The following is a 27,178-nucleotide window of genomic DNA, read 5'->3' as shown; positions in this document are numbered from 1 at the left end:
TCCTGTGTATCTGTTCCACTCTTACTATAATTACTGCCTACCTACAAACCTTCTAAGCGAAATATAATAGTTAACACCAGAAGTGTTAAGAAAGAAAGGTTATTTTATTTTTACTTCGTACCAAATACCTCAGGTGACAATTAAATTTCTTTGATTATTTTTAAGCCCACAAAATGGGCTACTTGTGCTGTGCTCACTGGGGGTATCGAAGCCCAGGTTTTAGCGTTATAAGCCTTCAAGCTTACCGATGAGCCACAGAGAATCTTGTGAGATTTCGAAATTAGACAAGAACGTTCGTGAGATTTATCGAACGAATTTGGATTAATACAGTTTTCAAGCTACGAATCGAACTGTTGTACAGTTATTTAAAGAACATTAGTTTTCTATAAGAGTTGGAATTTTTTATACATAGGTTGTGACAACGTTACAGAAATTTAGGTCAGTAGTTTAATTTCTGGGGCTACTCTAATTAAATTGTGTACTGTAGTGTTGTGATAACGTTACAGAAACTTAGGTCAGTAGTTTAATTTCTGGGGCTACTCTAATGAAATAGTGTACCGTAGTGTTGTGATAACGTTACAGAAACTTAGGTCAGTAGTTTAATTTCTGGGGCTACTCTGATGAAATAGTGTACCGTAGTGTTGTGATAACGTTACAGAAACTTAGGTCAGTAGTTTAATTTCTGGGGCTACTCTAATGAAATAGTGTACCGTAGTGTTGTGATAACGTTACAGAAACTTAGGTCAGTAGTTTAATTTCTGGGGCTACTCTAATTAAATGGTGTACTGTAGTGTTGTAATAACGTTACAGAAACTTAGGTCAGTAGTTTAATTTCTGGGGCTACTCTAATTAAATTGTGTACTGTAGTGATTGGATAACGTTACAGAAACTTAGGTCAGTAGTTTAATTTCTGGGGCTACTCCAATTAAATTGTGTGGTTTGGCTGTCCAGAAAGAAGAAAACGATTTCGCAGTAACAAGGTTCACTTTCCATGACGTCAGTTATTGAGCAACGCCTGGCCAAAGACATCAAAGTTATTAAAAATAAACTACATCAGTTCAAACTAACATAACATCTATTTAAATGTTATTGACCAATGTTAATCAGTATCACATCGCTGGTATATGTAGTTGTACATAAATTCAGCTTAAATCTAGTCAGTAAGCATACAAATGCTATTATCTCACTTATTTCATCGTGCAACTTACACGATAATATCCCCCCCCCCAAAAAAAAATCAAAGTCCGTGATATATTTCTCGTATCCACGTCAGTTACTACATTATGACGTTTGTTTCTTACTCCGGTAGAAACAGTTGGTTCAAAATCTGTGATGATGAATAACACCTTCAAGACCAGCAAGGAACGAAACTTCTCACCCTAACGTGATACATCACGGTGGCAGACAGCGCCCCCTATAATTATCATTCATTTTTATGATGTGCTTCAGTGACTAGACTCTCACCAGGAAGACTAGATGGGTGGAAGCAAGATGTGGGTGATATAGGATATACACAAATGTTCCTTTAGTTCAGCTTATAGGTAGAATTAGGGGGAGGCAGAGATAATACGTTTCTCATTTTTTGAGCACAACTATCTTCTAGGTAGTGTGTTCATATCATTATGCTTAAGTACAACTATTATTATATCCTTTTACCAAGTCGACATATCTACCATATTCATGTTCACCAAATTATTATATGTACAATATCTCTGTTTACCAAGTCAGTATGGCTACCACATTTCTGTTTACCAAGTCAGTATGGCTACCACATTTCTGTTTACCAAGTCAGTATGGCTACCACATTTCTGTTTATCAAGTAAGTACAAGTATTCATTTATTGTCTATTTCTAAGTACACGTTTTTCATTAACAACAGTATAATTATGAAACTTCTCTTCATTAAGTTAGTATTTCCACTATATTCCTGACTATAAGTAAGTATAATCACTATATTACTACATCTTTGATTATAAGTAAGTATAATCACTATATTCCTGAATATAAGTCAGTATAATTACAGTTTTCCTGACTAACAGTCAGTATAACCACTATATTCCTGACTAATAGTCAGTATCCTACCTTATTTCTCACTATAAGTCAGTATAATTACAGTATTCCTGACTAACAGTCAGTATAACCACTATATTCCTGACTAACAGTCAGTATAACTACTATATTCCTGACTAATAGTCAGTATAACCACTATATTCCTGACTATAAGTCAGTATAATCACTATATTCCTGACTATAAGTCAGTATAACCACTATATTCATGACTAACAATCAGTATAATCACTATATTCATGACTATAAGTCAGTATCCTACTATATTCCTGACTATAAGTCAGTATAACTACTATATTCCTGACTATAAGTCAGTATAACCACTATATTCCTGACTATAAGTCAGTATAATTACAGTATTCATAAATTAAATTCAATATAATTATATTATTCAGTTTTAAAATTTATCGTATTCTACCATAACTTCGCTTACGATGACTTTCTTCAGGTTTTTATTATTACAGGACGAAGGCGTTTGTTTGTAAACCCCAGAGAAAACCCGACACTTTAAACCGTAAACATTCAGCCACATAAGCGGGAAAAATATATACGAATTGAACTTTAAAAAGTATAAAAAAAACTCTGCTCTTTATGAATTGTTAGTCAATGTGAGAAAATCTATTTATTACTTGGAAGTTTTCACACATAGTAAGAATAGAACTGCTAGTTGAAACTTTCTTACAATGGAATATTAGGGTCAGAGTTCTAAAGAAATACATTATTACAGTTAGTTTCTGAGAAATAGAGAACATACAGAGCGTGTAGTGAAAGTGGTTAGTTCTTCTGATTCTATTTGTTACTAAAAACATGATCTATACGGCACTTTGATCACTGACAACCCTGAAATCCAGGCCAAACCTGGTGGACATTACAAAAACAAAGTGGACAAAGGTAAACCCTAGTTAGTAGTCATATTACACTGATGTTGTATGGGCTTACTTTGTTTTATACGGTTCGGCGAACACCCACCCACAACAACAAAAAAAACAACAAACAACGATGGGAGACAATAAAGATGTCCGCAAAATTTGATATTCATTGGATTAGCACATTAGCACGCTGGATTAGCACATTAGCACTCTGGGTTAGCACATTTACCGATACAATTATGTAGTTCGTGGAGGTATCAATTGTATTACTGTTATGACTTCTGTATATTTACCATACCATCATATCCACAACCTCTCTGTTCACCAAATAAATATAATTACTATTATCAAAACAGTACAATTATAACCTATATGTTTACAGAGTCAGTGTAACTATTACACTACTTTTATCAAAACAGTACAATTATAAACTATATGTTTACAGAGTCAGTGTAACAATAACACTACTTTTATCAAAACAGTACAATTATAACCTATATGTTTACAGAGTCAGTGTAACTATTACACTTCTTTTATCAAAACAGTACAATTATAACCTATATGTTTACAGAGTCAGTGTAACTATTACACTACTTTTATCAAAACAGTACAATTATAACCTATATGTTTACAGAGTCAGTGTAACTATTACACTACTCTTATCAAAACAGTACAATTATAACCTATATGTTTACAGAGTCAGTGTAACTATTACACTACTTTTATCAAAACAGTACAATTATAACCTGTATGTTTTATCAACTCAGTTTAACGACTATGTTTCTAGTTATCAAATCAGTACAATTATAACCTGTATGTTTTATCAACTCAGTTCAACGACTATGTTTCTAGTTATCAAATCAGTACAATTATAACCTGTCTGTTTTATCAACTCAGTTTAACGACTATGTTTCTAGTTATCAAATCAGTACAATTATAACCTGTATGTTTTATCAACTCAGTTTAACGACTATGTTTCTAGTTATCAAATCAGTACAATTATAACCTGTATGTTTTATCAACTCAGTTTAACGACTATGTTGCTAGTTATCAGTATAGACAACATCCTTTTGTTTATAAAGTCAGTATAACTAATATCTTTGTTTACCAGATCCGTATAACCACTATATTTCTGTTTACCGAGTCACTTTAACTTCCTGTTTCTGTTTAATAAGTCAGTGTATCAACTTATGTAAAATAAGTCAATTTAGCTATGGTGTGAATTTTGGTGTTATAATTCTCGCAACATGTCAATATGTGAGTTACATTACTAACGTGAAAAATTACCCTTCCTTCATGGCCCAGTCCGTACACGCACTGTATTTATATCAGTTTTAGTTTTGTTCACTCAATCATTATACCAGTTAACAGATGTTTGCCACAGACAGAACTAGTTTAGCTTCTGTATGCATATCTGTCATATTTTTGCTTACAAATTCAAGAGTAGATAAGAGGTCGGAGGTCAATTGGCAGGTTTTGTTTTCACCTGAACTGTTTGTACAACCTACTGTCTTTGTTTCTCTTGTGATGAATATCTCTTGTCACTTTCCACGTCTTTTTCTAGGCCTCAGGCATGACATGTGAGGTAATAAATATCGTGGCGCCCCCTAGGCAGGTACTTTGTCCCATCCTTGGTAGAATGTTTTGGGTTTTTTTCTCTCTCTTTGTTGCTACTCACATACTTCAGGTTTTTCTGGAGATCTTATCAAGTTTTAGTTAAAGTAGAAGCCAAAACAGAGTAGTTTAAGCGGTTAGCGGGAAAGTAAGCTCTCGGACTAGAGTCACACTCTGTGTGGTGTGTTTGTGACTTAATACAAATATCAAACTGTGTGTAGTGTATTTGTGACTTAATACAAATATCAAACTGTGTGTAGTGTATTTGTGACTTAATACAAATATCAAACTCTGTGTGTAGTGTGTTTGTGACTTAATACAAATATCAAACTGTGTGTAGTGTATTTGTGACTTAATACAAATATCAAACTGTGTGTAGTGTATTTGTGACTTAATACAAATATCAAACTGTGTGTAGTGTATTTGTGACTTATTTGTGACTTAATACAAATATCAAACTGTGTGTAGTGTATTTGTGACTTAATACAAATATCAAACTGTGTGTATTGTGTATTTGTGACTTAATACAAATATCAAACTGTGTGTATTGTGTATTTGTGACTTAATACAAATATCAAACTGTGTGTGTAGTGTGTTTGTGAATTAATACAAATATAAAACTGTGTATTGTGTATTTGTGACTTAATACAAATATCAAATTGTGTGTATTGTGTATTTGTGACTTAATACAAATATCAAACTGTGTGTGTAGTGTGTTTGTGACTTAATACAAATATCAAACTGTGTATTGTGTATTTGTGACTTAATACAAATATAAAACTGTGTGTGTAGTGTGTTTGTGACTTAATACAAATATAAAACTGTGTATTGTGTATTTGTGACTTAATACAAATATCAAACTGTGTGTATTGTGTATTTGTGACGTAATACAAATATCCCCCTAGTTTTTATGTTGTGAATCAGAAGACTTATCAACGGGGGACTCAGAAAGATGAACTCCTTTTCTAATAGTAATAATAAGTGTAATAAAAGTTGTAACAAGTGAAATCTGAGGTTCAGTTTCCTTCCTTATATAAATAATGAAATGTGGCTTAATTATAAAACGAAACGTAATAACAGGATGAATTTATTAAACATTTCCGGTTCCTCACCCTCGGTAATCTAAAAGCACAAAACATTCTTTGTTTCCTTTGTACCTCAAGGTTACTGATGATGGAATTGCGAGGGTTTCGAAACGTTTAATATTATCGTGTTGTGTTTTATCATTGAGCTACGTTTAGAATTAGTGTTAACTACCTACCTCATGTGACCGAGTGGAAAACACGATGGCTTCTAACGTTAACATTCAAAAGTTTCTCCGTGCGGTGGCGTAGCACAGACAGCTCGTTTTTAAGGTTTGCTCGGGATAACAAATAAACTAGTAAAGTTCACCACGATTTTTCAGCTGTTTATCTTCCGAGTAAAGTTATTCCTTTTTAATCTTCATTGGACTTGGGATAAATACATATTTTGAAATGAAAGTTACACGTCATTTAATATGTTTAGAAATTATGATTTGGTTTGGTGTGTTATGAATTTTGCGCAAAGCTACACGAGGGCTATCTGCGTTATCCGTCCCTAATTTTGCAGTGTAAGACTAGAGGGAAGGCAGCTTGTCATCACCACCCACCGCGAACTCTTGGGCTACTCTTTTACCAACGAATAGTGGGATTGACCGTAACATTATAATGTTCCCACGGCTGAAAGGATGAGCATGTCTGGTGCGACGGGTAAAAATTACGAATACAAAAGAAACACAAGATCTGATTCATAAAATGTGCTGATGGTTTTGTACTTTCATAGACTAATGTCGAACGTCTTAAATCAATTTTTTAGAAGTATCTACATGTGTGTTTTGCAAATATGAACAGATAAACGGAGCACTAACAGTAAAAAAAACTAAATACTCACTGTTTGACCACCCACAATAGGGAAAAGAGCCCTCTAGCGTCGGAAGAGGAAATCGTCGTTTTGTTTTAATATTGCAATTTTACACCTGACCTATCATTATGTTAAAAACTGTAAGTTGCCAGTTTTCAGAGATAAAACAAAACAAAAAACTGGAGAAAGAAAACTATGACTGGAGGTGTGAAAACTTCGGCAGACAGTGACAACAATTACAGGTTAGGTGAAACGTTCGGTGTGTAATGTTCCAGGCACGATTTTTTAACTTCCTCCTTAATTGGTGTGTAGCAAAGTATTGCGATATTTTTCGTAGGTTTTTCCAGCGATAGACATACTGTATTATTTTGCTCGAGACATGATATGGTAGAATGTGTCACATAAACTCTCCCAGCATTTCTGGTTGTCATAACAATACACCTGTTGGCCGCGAACAAAGAATTTCGAACGATAGCTTAGGACACAAAGATAATTGTATGTCATTTCCACAGGCGAGCTAGAAGGGCGTCAATTTGAGATAATTTGTCAATGTCTCATTATTCGATGGCCTCTGGGGTAGAACAAACTGCTCTGTGGCTCATTCTGTCGATGTTCTTCCCTGCTACCATGATAATATTTCACAAACTGATATAACCTCAGTTCATTATCCTAATTATTTAAAATTACGAATATGTCTAGTAAAAAGATATCCATCTATTCGCAATACGCTTTATGTTGGATTTAAAGTTTAATAATAGCCATACAGAGAAAAGAAAAAAATGGCTCAAAGAAGTTTCCGAAACTGCGAATCAGGATTTTTTCAACTTTTAGAAATCGTTTTTTGGTGAGATAATTAGCCAATGACGATCGTTTACTTGAACGCTAGTAGCTAATGTTTTGTTTAGTTTCTTGAACGCTAGTAGCTAATGTTTTGTTTAGTTTCTTGAACGCTAGTAGCTAATGTTTTGTTTTGTTTCTTGAACGCTAGTAGCTAATGTTTTGTTTAGTTACTTGAACGCTAGTAGCTAATGTTTTGTTTAGTTTCTTGAACGCTAGTAGCTAATGTTTTGTTTAGTTTACTTGAACGCTAGTAGCTAATGTTTTGTTTAGTTTCTTGAACGCTAGTAGCTAATGTTTTGTTTAGTTTACTTGAACGCTAGTAGCTAATGTTTTGTTTAGTTTCTTGAACGCTAGTAGCTAATGTTTTGTTTAGTTTCTATTTCTACCCCATCTCCCCTAGTAGCTAATGTTTTGTTTAGTTTCTTGAACGCTAGTAGCTAATGTTTTGTTTAGTTTCTTGAACGCTAGTAGCTAATGTTTTGTTTAGTTTCTTGAACGCTAGTAGCTAATGTTTTGTTTTTTCTTGAACGCTAGTAGCTAATGTTTTGTTTACGAACGCTAGTAGCTAATGTTTTGTTTAGTTTCTTGAACGCTAGTAGCTAATGTTTTGTTTAGTTTCTTGAACGCTAGTAGCTACTTGAACGCTAGTAGCTAATGTTTTGTTTAGTTTCTTGAACGCTAGTAGCTAATGTTTTGTTTAGTTTCTTGAACGCTAGTAGCTAATGTTTTGTTTACTTGAACGCTAGTAGCTAATGTTTTGTTTAGTTTCTTGAACGCTAGTAGCTAATGTTTTGTTTAGTTTCTTGAACGCTAGTAGCTAATGTTTTGTTTAGTTTCTTGAACGCTAGTAGCTAATGTTTTGTTTAGTTTCTTGAACGCTAGTAGCTAATGTTTTGTTTAGTTTCTTGAACGCTAGTAGCTAATGTTTTGTTTAGTTTCTTGAACGCTAGTAGCTAATGTTTTGTTTAGTTTCTTGAACGCTAGTAGCTAATGTTTTGTTTAGTTTCTATTTCTTGAACGCTAGTAGCTAATGTTTTGTTTAGTTTCTTGAACGCTAGTAGCTAATGTTTTGTTTAGTTTCTTGACTTGAACGCTAGTAGCTAATGTTTTGTTTAGTTTCTTGAACGCTAGTAGCTAATGTTTTGTTTAGTTTCTTGAACGCTAGTAGCTAATGTTTTGTTTAGTTTCTTGAACTAGTAGCTAATGTTTTGTTTAGTTTCTTGAACGCTAGTAGCTAATGTTTTGTTTAGTTTTTGTTTTGAACGCTAGTAGCTAATGTTTTGTTTAGTTTCTTGAACGCTAGTAGCTAATGTTTTGTTTAGTTTCTTGAACGCTAGTAGCTAATGTTTTGTTTAGTTTCTTGAACGCTAGTAGCTAATGTTTTGTTTAGTTTCTTGAACGCTAGTAGCTAATGTTTTGTTTAGTTTCTTGAACGCTTTGTAGCTAATGTTTTGTTTAGTTTCTTGAACGCTAGTAGTAGCTAATGTTTTGTTTAGTTTCTTGAACGCTAGTAGCTAATGTTTTGTTTAGTTTACTTGAACGCTAGTAGCTAATGTTTTGTTTAGTTTACTTGAACGCTAGTAGCTAATGTTTTGTGTTTAACGTTTAATGTTTTGTTTAGTTTACTTGAACGCTAGTAGCTAATGTTTTGTTTAGTTTCTTGAACGCTAGTAGCTAATGTTTTGTTTAGTTTCTTGAACGCTAGTAGCTAATGTTTTGTTTAGTTTCTTGAACGCTAGTAGCTAATGTTTTGTTTAGTTTCTTGAACGCTAGTAGCTAATGTTTTGTTTAGTTTACTTGAACGCTAGTAGCTAATGTTTTGTTTAGTTTCTTGAACGCTAGTAGCTAATGTTTTGTTTAGTTTTACTGAACGCTAGTAGCTTGAACGCTAGTAGCTAATGTTTTGTTTAGTTTCTTGAACGCTAGTAGCTAATGTTTTGTTTAGTTTCTTGAACGCTAGTAGCTAATGTTTTGTTTAGTTTCGTTTACTTGAACGCTAGTAGCTAATGTTTTGTTTAGTTTCTTGAACGCTAGTAGCTAATGTTTTGTTTAGTTTACTTGAACGCTAGTAGCTAATGTTTTGTTTAGTTTCTTGAACGCTAGTAGCTAATGTTTTGTTTAGTTTCTTGAACGCTAGTAGCTAATGTTTTGTTTAGTTTCTTGAACGCTAGTAGCTAATGTTTTGTTTAGTTTACTTGAACGCTAGTAGCTAATGTTTTGTTTAGTTTCTTGAACGTTAGTAGCTAATGTTTTGTTTAGTTTACTTGAACGCTAGTAGCTAATGTTTTGTTTAGTTTCTTGAACGCTAGTAGCTAATGTTTTGTTTAGTTTACTTGAACGCTAGTAGCTAATGTTTTGTTTAGTTTCGTTTACTTGAACGCTAGTAGCTAATGTTTTGTTTAGTTTCTTGAACGCTAGTAGCTAATGTTTTGTTTAGTTTCGTTTACTTGAACGCTAGTAGCTAATGTTTTGTTTAGTTTCTTGAACGCTAGTAGCTAATGTTTTGTTTAGTTTCGTTTACTTGAACGCTAGTAGCTAATGTTTTGTTTAGTTTCTTTTTCTACCCCATCTCCCCTAGTAGCTAATGTTTTGTTTAGTTTCGTTTACTTGAACGCTAGTAGCTAATGTTTTGTTTAGTTTACTTGAACGCTAGTAGCTAATGTTTTGTTTAGTTTCTTTTTCTACCCCATCTCCCCTTTGTGTGCGTTTACTTGAACGCTAGTAGCTAATGTTTTGTTTAGTTTCTTTTTCTACCCCATCTCCCCTTTGTGTGTGTGAAAGAGAGAGATTTCCATAATTTAATTTTTGGTGTGTGAAATGACCCTCTTGGAGGTTAATAACATAGCTTAGTTGTTTTTGGTGATCAGTGGGCAACAACAAAAACTACTGTCTGAGAAATCTCAAGTGATTCCAATGGTGCTGATATAAAAATATGTAGTCATAATTTGTTCATCGTCTCTATGTTTGGATTTATTGAAATATTTCAATGTTTTATCTGTAATATGTGAAATACCTGAAATCAACTCAATACAACTGATTTATTCTGTGAATTTAAGCTAATTTAGAGAGTTCGATGGGTAAACGACACACATATTTGATAACTTCAAACACTAACTTTAATGTATTAGGTTAAAATTCCGAATGCATTTCTCATATTTTCTATTTGTTCTTGATATAACTGTAACAAATTTCAACACTCTTCTTTTATTTTCGAAACCCTCACGTGCTCAATTTGCTAGAACATTCGAGAAGTCTCTTCACTTAGCATGAAAGAGGCGAAGTCGGACGCTTTTCTCTTAGTGGCCTCTCACTCACTCAGTTGGTCACTTCGTCTCGCTCCACACAGTCAAAAGAACATCCAGTCTTCTTCTTCGTCTCGTTCCGCACAGTCAAAACAACATCCAGTCTTCTTCTTCGTCTCGTTCTACAGAGTGAAAACAACATCCAGTCTTCTTCTTCGTCTCGTTCCGCACAGTCAAAACAACATCCAGTCTTCTTCTTCGTCTCGTTCCACAGAGTGAAAACAACATCCAGTCTTCTTCTTCGTCTCGTTCCGCACAGTCAAAACAACATCCAGTCTTCTTCTTCGTCTCGTTCCGCACAGTCAAAACAACATCCAGTCTTCTTCTTCGTCTCGTTCCACACAGTCAAAACAACATCCAGTCTTCTTCTTCGTCTCGTTTCACAGAGTGAAAACAACATCCAGTCTTCTTCTTCGTCTCTCTCCACACAGTCAAAACAACATCCAGTCTTCTTCTTCGTCTCTCTCCACACAGTGAAAACAACATCCAGTCTTCTTCTTCGTCTCGTTCTACAGAGTGAAAACAACATCCAGTCTTCTTCTTCTCATCATACCCGCGATATAATAAAACTCAGGAAAACTTCTTGGTTGGTTTTCTAAAATATTTTAAACTCTACTTCTACAAATACAAATTATTTTGTATATTCTTTAGAAAATCGTTTGAAATGCTAGCTGTGTCCAGTTCAGTAAAGACTAAAGTTCACAAATCGTCCAAACAATTTTTGATACATTTTTGGAAAATATATTACAGTTTCACGAAAAATAAATTTCACATAAAAGGTAAAGGTAACATAGTTAGATGTAAAATTGGTAGCCAATAAAAGCATCGGGCTCTACACATGTGCTGTCCAGTTTGTACATCTGGCTTGACATAGTGGCTGAATAAGACAGTAAATATGTCATTCACAGTTCCCATGATGTGGTGTGGACCAAAATATCATCTAACTGACTGTTATTTTTACATACTTAGTGTTTCTGGATATTCAGACAAAACTAAACAATACGTTAAATAACCAGACATTGCAGTACCTCATGGGGATGGTCTTCTAGTGCCACATGCGTCAGCGAATAGACAACCAGAAGAGTTATTTTGTGAAGAAGATAATGAATCATCTTCATCTAGTAATTCTATTCCTGTGTCACTTCATCATAAACTGCCTCTTCTGATCACACAAGAAGAGCTAACTGATCTGACTCATAACTTGTCTCTATCGAAACAGCATGAGGAACTTGTTGGTTCTATTTACAGTAATGAACAACATGTATTCATCCTTACATTACTGAACCTCATCCTTAAGGATGAAGACTTTTACCAACTCATCTTCATTCAGTCTGAAAACTGTACGTTTACAGTACTGAAACACTAAGTCACTACTTCCTGTTACCCATCCTACGAATATGAAAGAAACTTGTCAAAGTATGGAGCCTATACATTCTTAAATGAAACTTGTCAAAGTATGGAGCCTATACATTCTTAAATGAATTTTCAGTGAATACGTAAAGTTATTAAAGAAAATTATATTCACGATACATAAGAATAGTTTCAACAAATCTATCATAAACTAGAGATGATTAGTAATTCTGAGCATTATTTTTAGAATCAACGTCATCAGATACAGTTTCTGTGTTTCCAGTAGCGATTATTACCCGGTATTATACGTTTTATCAATGAATTTATAGTTTATCTGTTCTATTAAGTTACCAATTAATTCTCAGTTTGTCTATGCTAGCACGTTAACAATAAATACAAAGTTTACCCGTGCTAATAAGTTATCAGTGAATTAACAGTTTATCTGTCTTGGTCAATTATCATTGGATTCACAGTTTTATCTCAACTAGTACGTTATCATTGGATTCACAGTTTATCTCAACTAGTACGTTATCAATGGATTCACAGTTTATCTCAACTAGTGCGTTATCATTGGATTCACAGTTTATCACAACTAGTACGTTATCAATGGATTCACAGTTTATCTCAACTAGTACGTTATCATTGGATTCACAGTTTATCTCAACTAGTACGTGATCAATGGATTTCAAGTTTTTTGCTGAACTTGTAAGACATCAGTGACTTTAAGTGTAAAGACATCAAAGGAATGACATTGGGTAACTGAGAAAAAAAACTACTACTGGCATTATTAGCCAATAACGAGCTCCCCAGTGGCTCAACGGTATGTCTACGGATTTACAACGCTAAAAACCAGGTTTCGATACCCGTGCTGGGCAGAGTCTTAATTTTTGGCCTGGCATGGCCAGGTGGGTTAATCCCAAGGTTGCGAGTTCGAATCCCGTTCGCACCAAACATGCTCGCCCTTTCAGCCGTGGGGGCGTTATAATGTTACGGTCAATCCCACTATTCGTCGGTAAAAACGTGGCCCAAGAGTTGGCGGTGGGTGGTGATAACTAGCTGCCTTCCCTCTAGTCTTACACTGCTAAATTAGGAACGGCTAGGGCAGATAACACTCGAGTAGCTTTGCGTGAAATTCAAAAATAAACAATTAGCCAATAAATGAAACCAGCTGCTGTTATATTCAGAAACAATGGAAGTAATTAATATGAGATAAATACGTTTCTTATAAAACAATTAGATAAAAATGTCAGATTAATATTTTTATTCTACCCACTACCTTATGAACTGTACTATATTAAAGGTAAACCTTACGTTATTTGTATCTGAATTATTACTTCTTAAGGATAAAACATAATAGTATTTGAATATGTTGGTTATCATGTCTCAAGGTAAAAGTAATAGGTTACTTATGTAAAGATAATTACGTCTTTTAGGTGTTTTATGGCGCAAAGCAAATAGACTATCTCCACTATTACGTCTTAAAGATAAAAAATAATGTTTTCTGTATATGTCACTGGTCGTGTCTAAAGATCTCACAGATAAAATATAATGTTACTTGTATAGGTCACTGGTCGAGTCTAAAGGTAGACTACCACGTTATTTGGTTTTAATTATAAAAATAATGTTACTGTATATCTTGGTCATACTACCTTGACAATAAACTCTTCCTATCCTAGTAAACCCACAGAGATACGAAGTGATTGATGCTAAATTAACAGCGATTACTTAACACACTACAACTCGTAACTAAATAAACTTCCTTAGGTTTAATTAGGTTTTATCAGTAGTAATATTTAGCAGCAGCAATAGTTACTACTAATATATCTATCGTAATAGTTACAACTAATATATCTATCGTAATAGTTACAACTAATATATCTATCGTAATATTTACTACTGATTTACCAGTAGTAATATTTACAACTAATTTATTACTAATAACATTTTACTATTAATTTATCAGTAATAACATTTACTAATAATTTATCAGTAGTAACATTGCCACTACTTTATCTGTAGTAATATCTACTGCTAATTCATCTGTAGTAATATCTACTACTAATTTATGTGCAGTAATATCTATTACTTATTTATCAGCAATAATATTTAATATTTATTTCACCAAGTGTTAATGGATTATTTACCTCTTTGTGTAACTGATTTCAGTTCTTTTCCGAGTTAATTTGTTTTACAGATTTAACTGTACTTAAAAACAAAGCTGAGTTCATCAGTGTCATGCACTAACGTTCTGTTAAACATATTTAGAAATTAGTGGGCTGTCTTCAAGGTCAGCCTAAAGGTCATGAACTTCTGTTAAACATTTCTGGAGGTCATTAAGCTATTTGTTCTATATATGTATTGCACTGAAAGTTAAGGCTTCAAAACTTTATTAGAAATATTGAACCATTATTACATTATTATCATTACACTATTACATAATTATTATTACACTATCACATGATTACCATTACACTATTACATAATTATTATTACACTATCACATAATTGTCATTACACTATTACATAATTATCATTACACTATCACATGATTACCATTACACCATCACATAATTGTCATTACACTATTACATAATTATCATTACACTATTACATAATTATCATTACACTATCACATGATTATCATTACACTATCACATAAATATCATTACACTATTACATAATTATTATTACACTATCACATAATTACCATTACACTATTATAATTACCATTACACTATCGCATATTGCCATTACACTGTTACGCATTGGTTGTATTACACCATCACATAATTATTATTACACCATCACATAATTGTCATTACAATATTACATAATTATTATTACACTATTACATAATTATCATTACACTATCACATGATTACCATTACACTATCACATAATTATCATTACACTATTACATAATTATCATTACACTATCACATGATTACCATTACACCATCACATAATTATCATTACACTATTACATAATTATTATTACACTATTACATAATTATTATTACACTATCACATCATTACTATTACACTATTACATAATTATTATTACACTATCACATGATTACCATTACACCATCACATAATTATCATTACACTATCACACGATTACCATTACACTATCACATAATTATCATTACACTATCACACGATTACCATTACACTATCACATAATTATCATTACACTATCGCATGATTACCATTACACTATCACATAATTATCATTACACTATTACATAATTATTATTACACTATCATGCCAATTGCCATTACACTATTACATATACCATTTCTTACACTATCGCATAATTGCCATTACACCATCACATATTGTCATTACACTATCACATAATTATTATTACACTGTTACATGATTATCATTGCACTTATCACACGATTACCATTGCACTATCACATAATTATCATTGCACTATTACATAAATATTATTACACTATCACATAATTACCATTATCTATTGCATGATTGCCATTTACACTATCGCATATTGTTATTACACTATCACATGATTACCATTACACCATCGCATAATTGTCATTACACTGTTACATAATTATCATTACTCTATCACACGATTACATTACACTATCACATTAATCGTTACACTATTGCGCATTGTTATTACACTATCACATAATTGCCGTTACGCTGTTACATAATATTATTACACTATCACATAATTACCATTACACTATTGCATAATTATTATTACACTATCGCATGAATTGCCATTACACTATTACATAATTACCATTACACTATCACATAATTATCATTACACTATTACATAATTATCGTTACACTATCACATAATTGATCATTACGCTATTGCATGATTATCGTTACACTATCACAGCATGATTACCATTACACCATCGCATAATTGTCGTTACACTATTACATGATTATCGTTACACTATTACATGATTATCATTGCACTATCACATAATTATCGTTACACTATTACATAATTATTATTGCACTATCACATGATTGCCGTTACACTATTACATAGTTATTATTGCACTATCACATGATTGTCGTTGCACTGTTTGCATGATTATCGTTGCACTATTACATGATTACCATTATCCATCACATGATTGTCATTACACTGTTACGCATGATTATCATTACACTATCACATGTATTATCATTACACTATCACATGATTATCATTACACTATCACATAATATCATTACACTTACATGATTGTTATTACATGATCGCATGATTGCCATTACACTATCACATAATTGCCATTACACTATCGCATAATTATTACACTGTTACACTATTGCATGTCACATTTGTTATTACACTATCGCATGGTGTCATTACACTATTACATAATTATTATTACACTATTACATTATCGTTACACTATCACACGATTACCATTACACTATCACATAATTATTATTACGCTATCACATGATTACCATTGCACATCATCACATAATTATCATTACACTATCACATGATTGCCATTACACTATATCACATGATTATCATTACACTATCACATAATTGCCATTACACTATCGCATGGTTATCATTACGCTGTTACATTTATCATTACACTATCACATGATTACCATTACACTATCGCATTTGTCATTACACTATTACATAATTATTTTGCACTATCACATGATTATCATTACACTATCACATATTGTCATTACATCGATTACCGTTACTATCTAATTACGCATTTATTATTACACTATCACATGCATTACTACCGTTACACTATCACATAATTATCGTTACACTATCGCACGATTATCATTACACTATCACATAATTATCGTTACACTCACACGATTACATTACACTATCACATAATTATCATTACACTATCGCATGATTATCGTTGCACTATTATCATTACATTTATTATTACACTATCACATAATTACCATTACACTATTACATAATTCACTATTACACTATTACCATTACATTCATTATTGTCATTACACTATCACATGATTATTATTACACTATCACATAATTATCATTACACTATTACATAATTATTACACTATTACACTATCACATGATTACATATTACACACTATCACATAATTACCATTACATTGCACTTATCATTACACTATCACATAATTATTATTACACTATCACATATTACCATTACACTATCACATAATTATTATTACACTATCACATAATTATCATTACACTATTACATAATTATTATATCGCATATTATTGCTATTACACTATTACAGTATTGTTAATTATTACACTATTACATAATTATTATTACACTATTACATAATTACCATTACACTATCACGCATTATCACTGTAATTATCATTACACTATTACATAATTATCATTACACTATCACATGAATTACATATTACACTATTACATAATTATCATTACACTATCACATGATTACCATTACACTATCACATAATTATCATTACACTATTACGCTCATTACAATATTACATTTATTATTACACTATCACATATTATTATTACACTATCACGCATTATCACACTATCACATAATTATCATTACACTATTACATAATTGTCATTACACTATCACATATTTACACTATTATCATTACACTATCACATTTATTACACTATCACATACATTACACTATTACATATTATTATTACACTATTACATTGCATATTATTTACACTATTGATTTACACTATTACATTTGTCGTTACACTATCACATAGATTATTATTTACACTATTACGCCATCATTATTGTTGCACTATTACATAATTATCATTACTATCCGTTGCACTATCATTATCATTACACTATCGCATATTACCATTACACTATTACATAATTATCATTACACTATTACATAATTATCATTACACTATCACATGATTATCATTACACTATCACATAATTATCATTACACTATTACATAATTATTATTACACTATCACATAATTACCATTACACTATTACATAATTACCATTACACTATCACATAATTACCATTACACTATTACATAATTATTATTACACTATCACATATTGCCGTTGCACTATTACATAATTATCATTACACTATCACATGATTATCATTACACTATTACATGATTACCATTACACTATCACATAATTATCATTACACTATTACATAATTATCGTTACACTATTACGCATAATTACCATTATCACATGTCGTTACACTGTTACCATTACATAATTGTCATTACACTATTACATAATTATCATTACACTATTACATAATTATCATTACACTATCACATAATTATCATTACACTATCACATAATTGTCATTACACTATTACATAATTATTATTACACTATCACATACATTACACTGTTACATAATTATCATTACACTATCACATAATTGCGCATTCACATGTCGTTATCACACTACACTATTGTTACATGTCATGATTATCGTTACACTATCACATACATTATCGTTACACTATCACATAATTATTACATTGCATTTACACTATTACACTATTACATAATTATCGTTACACTATTACATCACACGTTATCATTACACTATTATAATTATCATTACACTATCACATGATTATTACATTACATATCACATTACATTACACTATTACATAATTATTATTACACTATCACATGATTACCATTACACTATCACATAATTGTCATTACACTATTACATATTACATATTGCATCATTATCGCATGATTACATTATTCACATGATTATTTACATTACACTTACACACTATTGTACCATAATCGCATGATTGTCATTACACTATTACATAATTATTATTACACTATTACATAATTATTATTACACTATCACATCATTACTATTACACTATTACATAATTATTATTACACTATCACATGATTACCATTACACCATCACATAATTATCATTACACTATCACACGATTACCATTACACTATCACATAATTATCATTACACTATCACACGATTACCATTACACTATCACATAATTATCATTACACTATCGCATGATTACCATTACACTATCACATAATTATCATTACACTATTACATAATTATTATTACACTATCACATAATTACCATTACACTATTACATAATTACTTTTACACTATCACATAATTACCATTACACCATCACATAATTGTCATTACACTATTACATAATTATTATTACACTATTACATAATTATCATTACACTATCACACGATTACCATTACACTATCACATAATTATCATTACACTATTACATAAATATTATTACACTATCACATAATTACCATTACACTATTACATAATTACCATTACACTATCACATAATTATTATTACACTATCACATGATTACCATTACACCATCACATAATTGTCATTACACTATTACATAATTATCATTACTCTATCACACGATTACCATTACACTATCACATAATTATCATTACACTATTACATAATTATTATTACACTATCACATAATTACCATTACACTATTACATAATATTATTACACTATCACATAATTACCATTACACTATTACATAATTACCATTACACTATCACATAATTATCATTACACTATTACATGATTACCATTACACTATCACCTAATTATCATTACACTATTACATAATTATTATTACACCATCACATAATTGTCATTACACTATTACATAATTACCATTACACTATTACATAATTATCATTACACTATTACATTATTATCATGTAATTTTCATAACTTACTCTCCATATTGTAAGATGTAATTTTCATAACTTACTCTCCATGTTGTAAGATGTAATTTTCATAACTTACTCTCCATGTTATAAGATGTAATTTTCATAACTTACTCTCCGTGTTGTAATTATTTATTTATAGGTTTCAAAACTGATTACTTTATTGCAATAAAATATTTTTACCAAAATTATAGAGGTTTAGATGTTCCACGTAAAATAAAACTTGATAAAGTACATTGATAACCAGACCTTCAGTAGGAAGAACTTATAATTAATAATAGTATGTCGTCTTTATACCAATAATTACCGTGATAAATAAAAAATATAATATTAAAACGACAGTGACGATAACCTAATTTATCTACTAGAAATAAACATCAAGTCACGTTAACTAATTTCTCTGTTTTCGCTTACAGTTGGCAAGAAATGAAATCCAATTACAGTTTATCTAGGCTGGTCAGTGACAAAAAAATATAACCGGTCACAGTATATCAACTACTGTCAGTTGATTGGTTGATTTGGTGTTTTATGGCACAAAGCAGCTAGGCTATCTGCGCCACCTGTCAGAGCCATCAAACTACGTTTAGTTTAATAGAATTATTGTGGCATGGTATACTGACTATTGTACAGAGATATCAAACAACCTCGTTGGTTTTAGTTGCATTGTTGTGACACGGTATCCTGACTATTATGCAGAGATATCAAACAACCACGTTGGTTTTAGTTGCGTTGTTGTGACACGGTATCCTGACTATTATACAGAGATATAAAATCATGTTTGATTTAGTAGCATATATATGTGACATCTTAACGAGAAAAAAAAAAATCCAAACATTAACTTAAAAATGTACACAAAAACTGAATGTAGATAGACATATAACACCCTGGCGGCTTATTGCAGTAACTAACCAGACGCTCGAGACAAACAGTATACTATCATTTAATGCCACGGCCATCTTGTTCATGTCCTTTATGTTTACCGCTTCCGTCGTGGTAAGTAAACTCTTATATTTAACGCCGAACGGATTCTAAAATGACGTAATATTATTAGTAAAGACTGCGTAAGTTCTCTAAAGATCACGTGCATACAACAGTAGTCCTCTGTATTTGAATGTCGATATTTACCACAGAGTTCTCTAATTAGACAGAAACACTGGCCTCCGACAACTAGACATCAGAGGCGGTAAGCTGGAAGAAGTCATCAAGTTGACGTAGTCCATATCTGCGCGGGACGTCAGGGGCACTTTCGCCTTCTGGACTATTTCTGTAAAATATGAGACCAGTTTGAGCTAGTTGCTCAATGTACCAGAAATCCCTAAAGAATTAATATGTTAAATTCAAGTAAAATAAGCTTAGGCCATTTTTTTTTTTTTTTATTTTACATTTGTTATGGGCGGGACATTAATCTATGTACATTTTTCAATGTTCCTTGATTTATCTACAGCTGCGCCTTTTTACAATTTTTTTTTTGTGTGAATCTATCTAAAACTATATTTGTTCGCAATTTTACGAACCTACGAGTACCAAAATATTTGTTCACTTATATATTAATCCACCCCTTTGTTTATTTTTGAATTTTGCGTAAACCTACACGAGGGCTATCTGCGCTAGCCGTCCGTAATTTAGCAGTGTAAGACCAGAGAAAAGGCAGCTGGTCATCATTACCGACCGCCAACTCTTGAGCTACATTTTATTTTTATAATGTAGGATTGACCGTCACATTATAACGCCGTCACAGCTAAAAGGGCGAGCATGTACTTTGTAATGCATACCTTAATATTAATTTAACATGACTTTAGTAATTACTTAAGTAATTAAAGTTGTTTGTTGTTATACTCACTGCACCTGTGAACAATGTCTACCACACATACTTCATCATGAGCTAATGCAGCTAGTGTTAAATGTTTTAGGAACTAACATGAAATACACATGTTCTAGTGCCTGACATGTCCACAACGAAATCAAACTACGCTCAAAAGTAATTAGAAAATATTAGGGTTATGTTATTCTGTAATCAGTCTATGATAAACACGGGTAATTAGAAAACATTAGGGTTAGGTTATTCTGTAATCAGTCTATGATAGACACGGGTAATTAGAAAATATTAGGGTTAGGTTATTCTGTAATCAGTCTATGATAAACACGGGTAATTAGAAAATATTAGGGTTAGGTTATTCTGTAATCAGTCTATGATAAACACGGGTAATTAGAAAATATTAGGGTTAGGTTATTCTGTAATCAGTCTATGACAAACACGGATAATTAGAAAATATTAGGGTTAGGTTATTCTGTAATCAGTCTATGATAGAGACGGGTAATTAGAAAATATTAGGGTTAGGTTATTCTGTAATCAGTCTATGATAAACACGGGTAATTAGAAAATATTAGGGTTAGGTTATTCTGTAATCAGTCTATGATAAACACGGGTAATTAGACAATATTAGGGTTAGATTATTCTGTAATCAGTCTATGATAGAGACGGGTAATTAGAAAATATTAGGGTTAGGTTATTCTGTAATCAGTCTATGATAAACACGGGTAATTAGAAAATATTAGGGTTAGGTTATTCTGTAATCAGTCTATGATAAACACGGGTAATTAGAAAATATTAGGGTTAGATTATTCTGTAATCAGTCTATGATAGACACCGTGTCTTTTTGTTCTTATTATCTCCATGTCGAGTTTCGCACGTGTTCTTAGCGAAACCTACACCATCTCTTTGTTTTGTTTGTTCGTAGTTAAATACAAAAGGCTATCTGTTCACACCACGGGTATCGAAAGTCGGTTTACAGTCTTGTAGGTTTGCAGACCTCCTGGGCCCAGCATAGCCAAGTGTGTTAAAGCGTTCGACTCGTAATCCGAGGGTCGCGAGTTCGAATCCCGGTCACACAAAACTTGCTCGCCCTGTCAGCCGTGGGGGCGTTATAATGTTATAGTCAATCCCACTATTCGTTGGCAAAAGAGTAGCTCAAAAGTTGACGGTGGGTGGCGATGACTAGCTAGTCGCCTTCCCTCTAGTCTTACACTACTAAATTATGGACGAAATAATAATCAGTGATGTCGAGAAACCCACTTGTTGAGAAATTTATATGCAAAAACGGCTCGTTTGGGTTGAGCCGTTTTTGCATATATATTATGGACGGTTAGCGTAGAAAGCCCTCGGGTGGCTTAGCGCGAAATTCAGAACAAACAAACAAACAAGCAGACCTGCTGCTGTGATACTGGGAGACGAACAAGATGTGAACTAGATATTATATCATAGCTCCCTCTACTGGTAGAAGTAGCAGCACTGTATGTCATTCAGGGTAAGAATTACACCAAAATTGGGACAGGCGTATTTCTGCCATTGGATTTTGTTCAATCAATAATTTTGCAGGGTCATAGCTCACTTGAGTACTTCTAATAGACGAGGTCACGCACACAAGATGACTTGCATTGAGGTTACATTTATACTCCGAGATAAAATAACAAAACTGAAACCTTTCAAAAATACTGATAAAGACACAGTATAAAAAAAAAACTGACTTTTCGCTTTAAGAAAAAGGACAGTGAGTATACGGCGTCAGTCCTCGAAACAAACGTTTAATTAACAAAGCTTCAGAAATATAATAATTTTCCCAGTTTTCTTAGAGAAATATTTATGTATGACAGTCCCTCAAATTACATAATGCTATATAAAAACTTTATACGCATTTTGAAATAAATATATCGAATAATCTCTGTTTAAGCATGCATTAGAATGAAACAGCAAGCAAGTAATTTGTACAATAACTCAACTAACACTGAGAACAGCTGAAAGTTACGAGGCAAAGCAATAGAAAACGACTGGAGGTGAACACTATAGGCAGAAACGTGAACTGATCCAGGTATGTGTGATGGTCCACTTGTAGTCCAAGCAAAAACAGCTTACTGTGGAAATCATGCAATGAAAATATCCTATACAAAAACAGGTTACTCTAAAATCCATAGAGACGGAATACACAAAGAACGACATGTGTGATAGAACAAACCTGTGTAGAAGGGTGTATGTTCTGTGTTTAAACAGTTCAATGTTCTAGATTACATCATTATTCTGTGTTGTATGTACACTGGTGGATTACATCATTATTCTATCTTGTATGTGAACTAGTGGATTACATCATTATTCTATGTTGTTTGTAACTGGTGGATTACATCATTATTCTATGTTGTATGTGAACTAGTGGATTACATCATTATTCTATGTTGTTTGTAACTGGTGGATCACATCATTATTCTATGTTGTTTGCAACTGGTGGAGAGAAGTTAGAGATGTGATAGAGGTGTTTCTTAACGTAATTCAATGGGTAGATGATAGAGGTGTTTCTTAACGTATAGATAACAATGGTACTTAACTGTAAGAATGATAGAACTAGGTTTATAAATATAAATTTTGGCAGAGTTGTAGTAATTTTCAAATAAGATAGTTTTGTTTTTCTGACATGGTAATTCACTTTTGGAATGGGTTGCCTTCAGATATAATAAGTATAGTTAATTTAAGTAAAGGCTTGATAAAATAATAAGATATTTGTTTTAATATTATATATATTCATAGCTATAGTTTGATGGATGTGACAGACTAGACGCAACAACAGGTTGTTTTTAAGTGTTATGTTGAGTTATTTGAGAGAGAAAACTTTATGTATTTTCATATGAACCTGAATATTATTTTTGTAGAAGTACCATTTTGGTTGTTAAAAATCCACTTTCTCTAATGAACAGAAAATACCAAATCACGTGTGTAGTTAAAACAATTACAAACGTGCGGACTTTAACATCGAATTCATGTCTTAAGAACGTGCAGATGATTTAAAAAACTAAGTGTCTGTCAGTATCTTTTTTAAAATGTAGTACCATAGAGTACCACTGTTTAATATGTAGTACTACATAGTACCACTGTTTAAAATGTAGTACCATGTAGTACCACTGTTTAAAATGTAGTACTATGTAGTACCACTGTTTAAAATATAGTACCATGTAGTACCACTGTTTAAAATGTAGTACCATGTAGTACCACTGTTTAAAATGTAGTACCATATAGTACCACTGTTTAAAATGTAGTACCATATAGTACCACTGTTTAAAATGCCCATTCTCTTTGGGGGGTTAGTGGTAGGTGTGCGAATGATTAAAAAAAATATATTAACCGTAATAAACGATGCGAACATAAGGGACGCGAACTATTGGTTTAAAACTGGTAATTTAAGACGAAGATGAAGTTGAGGACGCTGGCCACACAGGTGACACTCAGACCACCCAGTTACCAGTCTACCCTAACCAATAGCCGCTTGATGTCGCCACTAGTAAAATCAGCCACATCTGATTGATGGTTGTCACATCGCGTTCTAAAAACAGTTACTATAGCGTTAACTGGACAGAGGTCTTCAAGTTTCTGATGTCCGTGACAAGATGACAGTTGAGACAGTTGGATGGATAAACTTTTCCTTTTCAAAATCTATCAGTTTAAGCACCGGAAAGTTGACACCTTAAAGCGTGCAGACCAGCCACCCATCGTGTGATAGCGGGCCCTCGCAATATCAGATGATTAGGTTTAAACTTCAGTATTGGTTCGCGCACAAAAGGCTCATCTGACTTGACGCGTGAGAATCGTTTTATAAATCTTCAGAAGTTTTGGATATTTGATATATATATCCTCCGATATTATGGATCCTAGTTCTGGACGAGAAACTCTGTTTTAAATAATGCACGAAGAAAATGTTATAAATAACATTAATAATTCCGTCGGGAAATGTCCTCTTGCTAAACTTTCATTAAATACCGTATCAAACACCTTCTATTTAATGTTTTAAAGCAAAAAAAAACACTAAAAGTATGCGTAGGTAAGATCTCCAAAGAGATGTGTGCAAATAAACTCGTTAGTTGAAGGGAGAATATGTGAAAAATATAAAGAAATGGTCCTCTTCCAATTCCTTAGCTGTAAACAGATGAGGAAGGTTTATAGTTATTACAACCTCAGCAAGGTTTATAGTTATTACAACCTCAGCAATGTTTATAGTTATTACTACCTCAGCAAGGTTTATAGTTATTACTACCTCAGCAAGGTTTATAGTTATTACAACCTCAGCAAGGTTTATAGTTATTACTACCTCAGCAAGGTTTACAGTTATTACAACCTCAGCAAGGTTTATAGTTATTACAACCTCACCAATGTTTATAGTTATTACTACTTCACCAAGGTTTATAGTTATTACAATCTCAGCAAGGTTTATAGTTATTACTACCTCAGCAAGGTTTGCAGTTATTACAACCTTAGCAAAGTTTATAGTTATTACAACCTCAGCAAGGTTTATAGTTATTACAACCTCAGCAAGGTTTATAGTTATTACTACCTCAGCAAGGTTTACAGTTATTACAACCTCAGCAAGGTTTATAGTTATTACTACCTCAGCAAGGTTTACAGTTATTACAACCTTAGCAAGGTTTATAGTTATTACTACCTCAGCAAGGTTTATAGTTATTACTACCTCAGCAAGGTTTATAGTTATTACTACCTCAGCAAGGTTTATAGTTATTACTACCTCAGCAAGGTTTACAGTTATTACAACCTTAGCAAGGTTTATAGTTATTACTACCTCAGCAAGGTTTATAGTTATTACAACCTTAGCAAGGTTTATAGTTATTACTACCTCAGCAAGGTTTATAGTTATTACTACCTCAGCAAGGTTTATAGTTATTACTACCTCAGCAAGGTTTACAGTTATTACAACCTTAGCAAGGTTTATAGTTATTACAACCTCAGCAAGGTTTATAGTTATTACTACCTCAGCAAGGTTTATAGTTATTACTACCTCAGCAAGGTTTACAGTTATTACTACCTCAGCAAGGTTTACAGTTATTACTACCTCAGCAAGGTTTATAGTTATTACAACCTCAGCAAGGTTTATAGTTATTACTACCTCAGCAAGGTTTATAGTTATTACTACCTCACCAAGGTTTATAGTTATTACAACCTCAGCAAGGTTTATAGTTATTACAACCTCAGCAAGGTTTATAGTTATTACTACCTCAGCAAGGTTTATAGTTATTACAACCTCAGCAAGGTTTATAGTTATTACTACCTCAGCAAGGTTTATAGTTATTACTACCTCAGCAAGGTTTATAGTTATTACAACCTCAGCAAGGTTTATAGTTATTACTACCTCAGCAAGGTTTATAGTTATTACTACCTCAGCAAGGTTTATAGTTATTACAACCTCAGCAAGGTTTATAGTTATTACTACCTCAGCAAGGTTTATAGTTATTACAACCTCAGCAAGGTTTATAGTTATTACTACCTCAGCAAGGTTTATAGTTATTACAACCTCAGCAAGGTTTATAGTTATTACTACCTCAGCAAGGTTTATAGTTATTACTACCTCAGCAAGGTTTATAGTTATTACAACCTCAGCAAGGTTTACAGTTATTACAACCTCAGCAAGGTTTATAGTTATT

General features: G+C 32.4%; 1 protein-coding gene and 1 long non-coding RNA gene across 5 annotated transcripts in view; one reads left to right on the top strand and one right to left on the bottom strand.

Annotated features, from left to right (window-relative positions):
• Positions 1-13,158, top strand: part of LOC143256311 (uncharacterized) — a 223,780-nt gene extending 210,622 nt beyond the window's left edge. Inside the window, exons 1-2 of one of the 2 annotated variants that reach the window (XM_076513386.1) lie at positions 1,557-1,819; positions 10,510-13,158. In XM_076513386.1, coding sequence (XP_076369501.1) covers positions 1,700-1,819; positions 10,510-10,791 — 402 coding nt within the window. In that variant the 5' untranslated portion in view covers positions 1,557-1,699 and the 3' untranslated portion in view covers positions 10,792-13,158. Of the gene's footprint in view, positions 1-1,556; positions 1,820-10,509 lie in introns of those variants that run through there. The other variant, XM_076513387.1, reaches the window with a different exon arrangement.
• LOC143256312 (uncharacterized) overlaps positions 1-27,178 on the bottom strand; it is a 604,741-nt gene that overhangs the window by 417,023 nt on the left and 160,540 nt on the right. The window lies entirely within an intron of this gene.

This window comes from Tachypleus tridentatus, chromosome 7 (assembly GCF_004210375.1).
Source record: "Tachypleus tridentatus isolate NWPU-2018 chromosome 7, ASM421037v1, whole genome shotgun sequence".
In the NCBI taxonomy this organism is placed as follows: Eukaryota; Metazoa; Arthropoda; class Merostomata; order Xiphosura; family Limulidae; genus Tachypleus; species Tachypleus tridentatus.
This window is presented reverse-complemented; position numbering and strand designations above follow the sequence as displayed.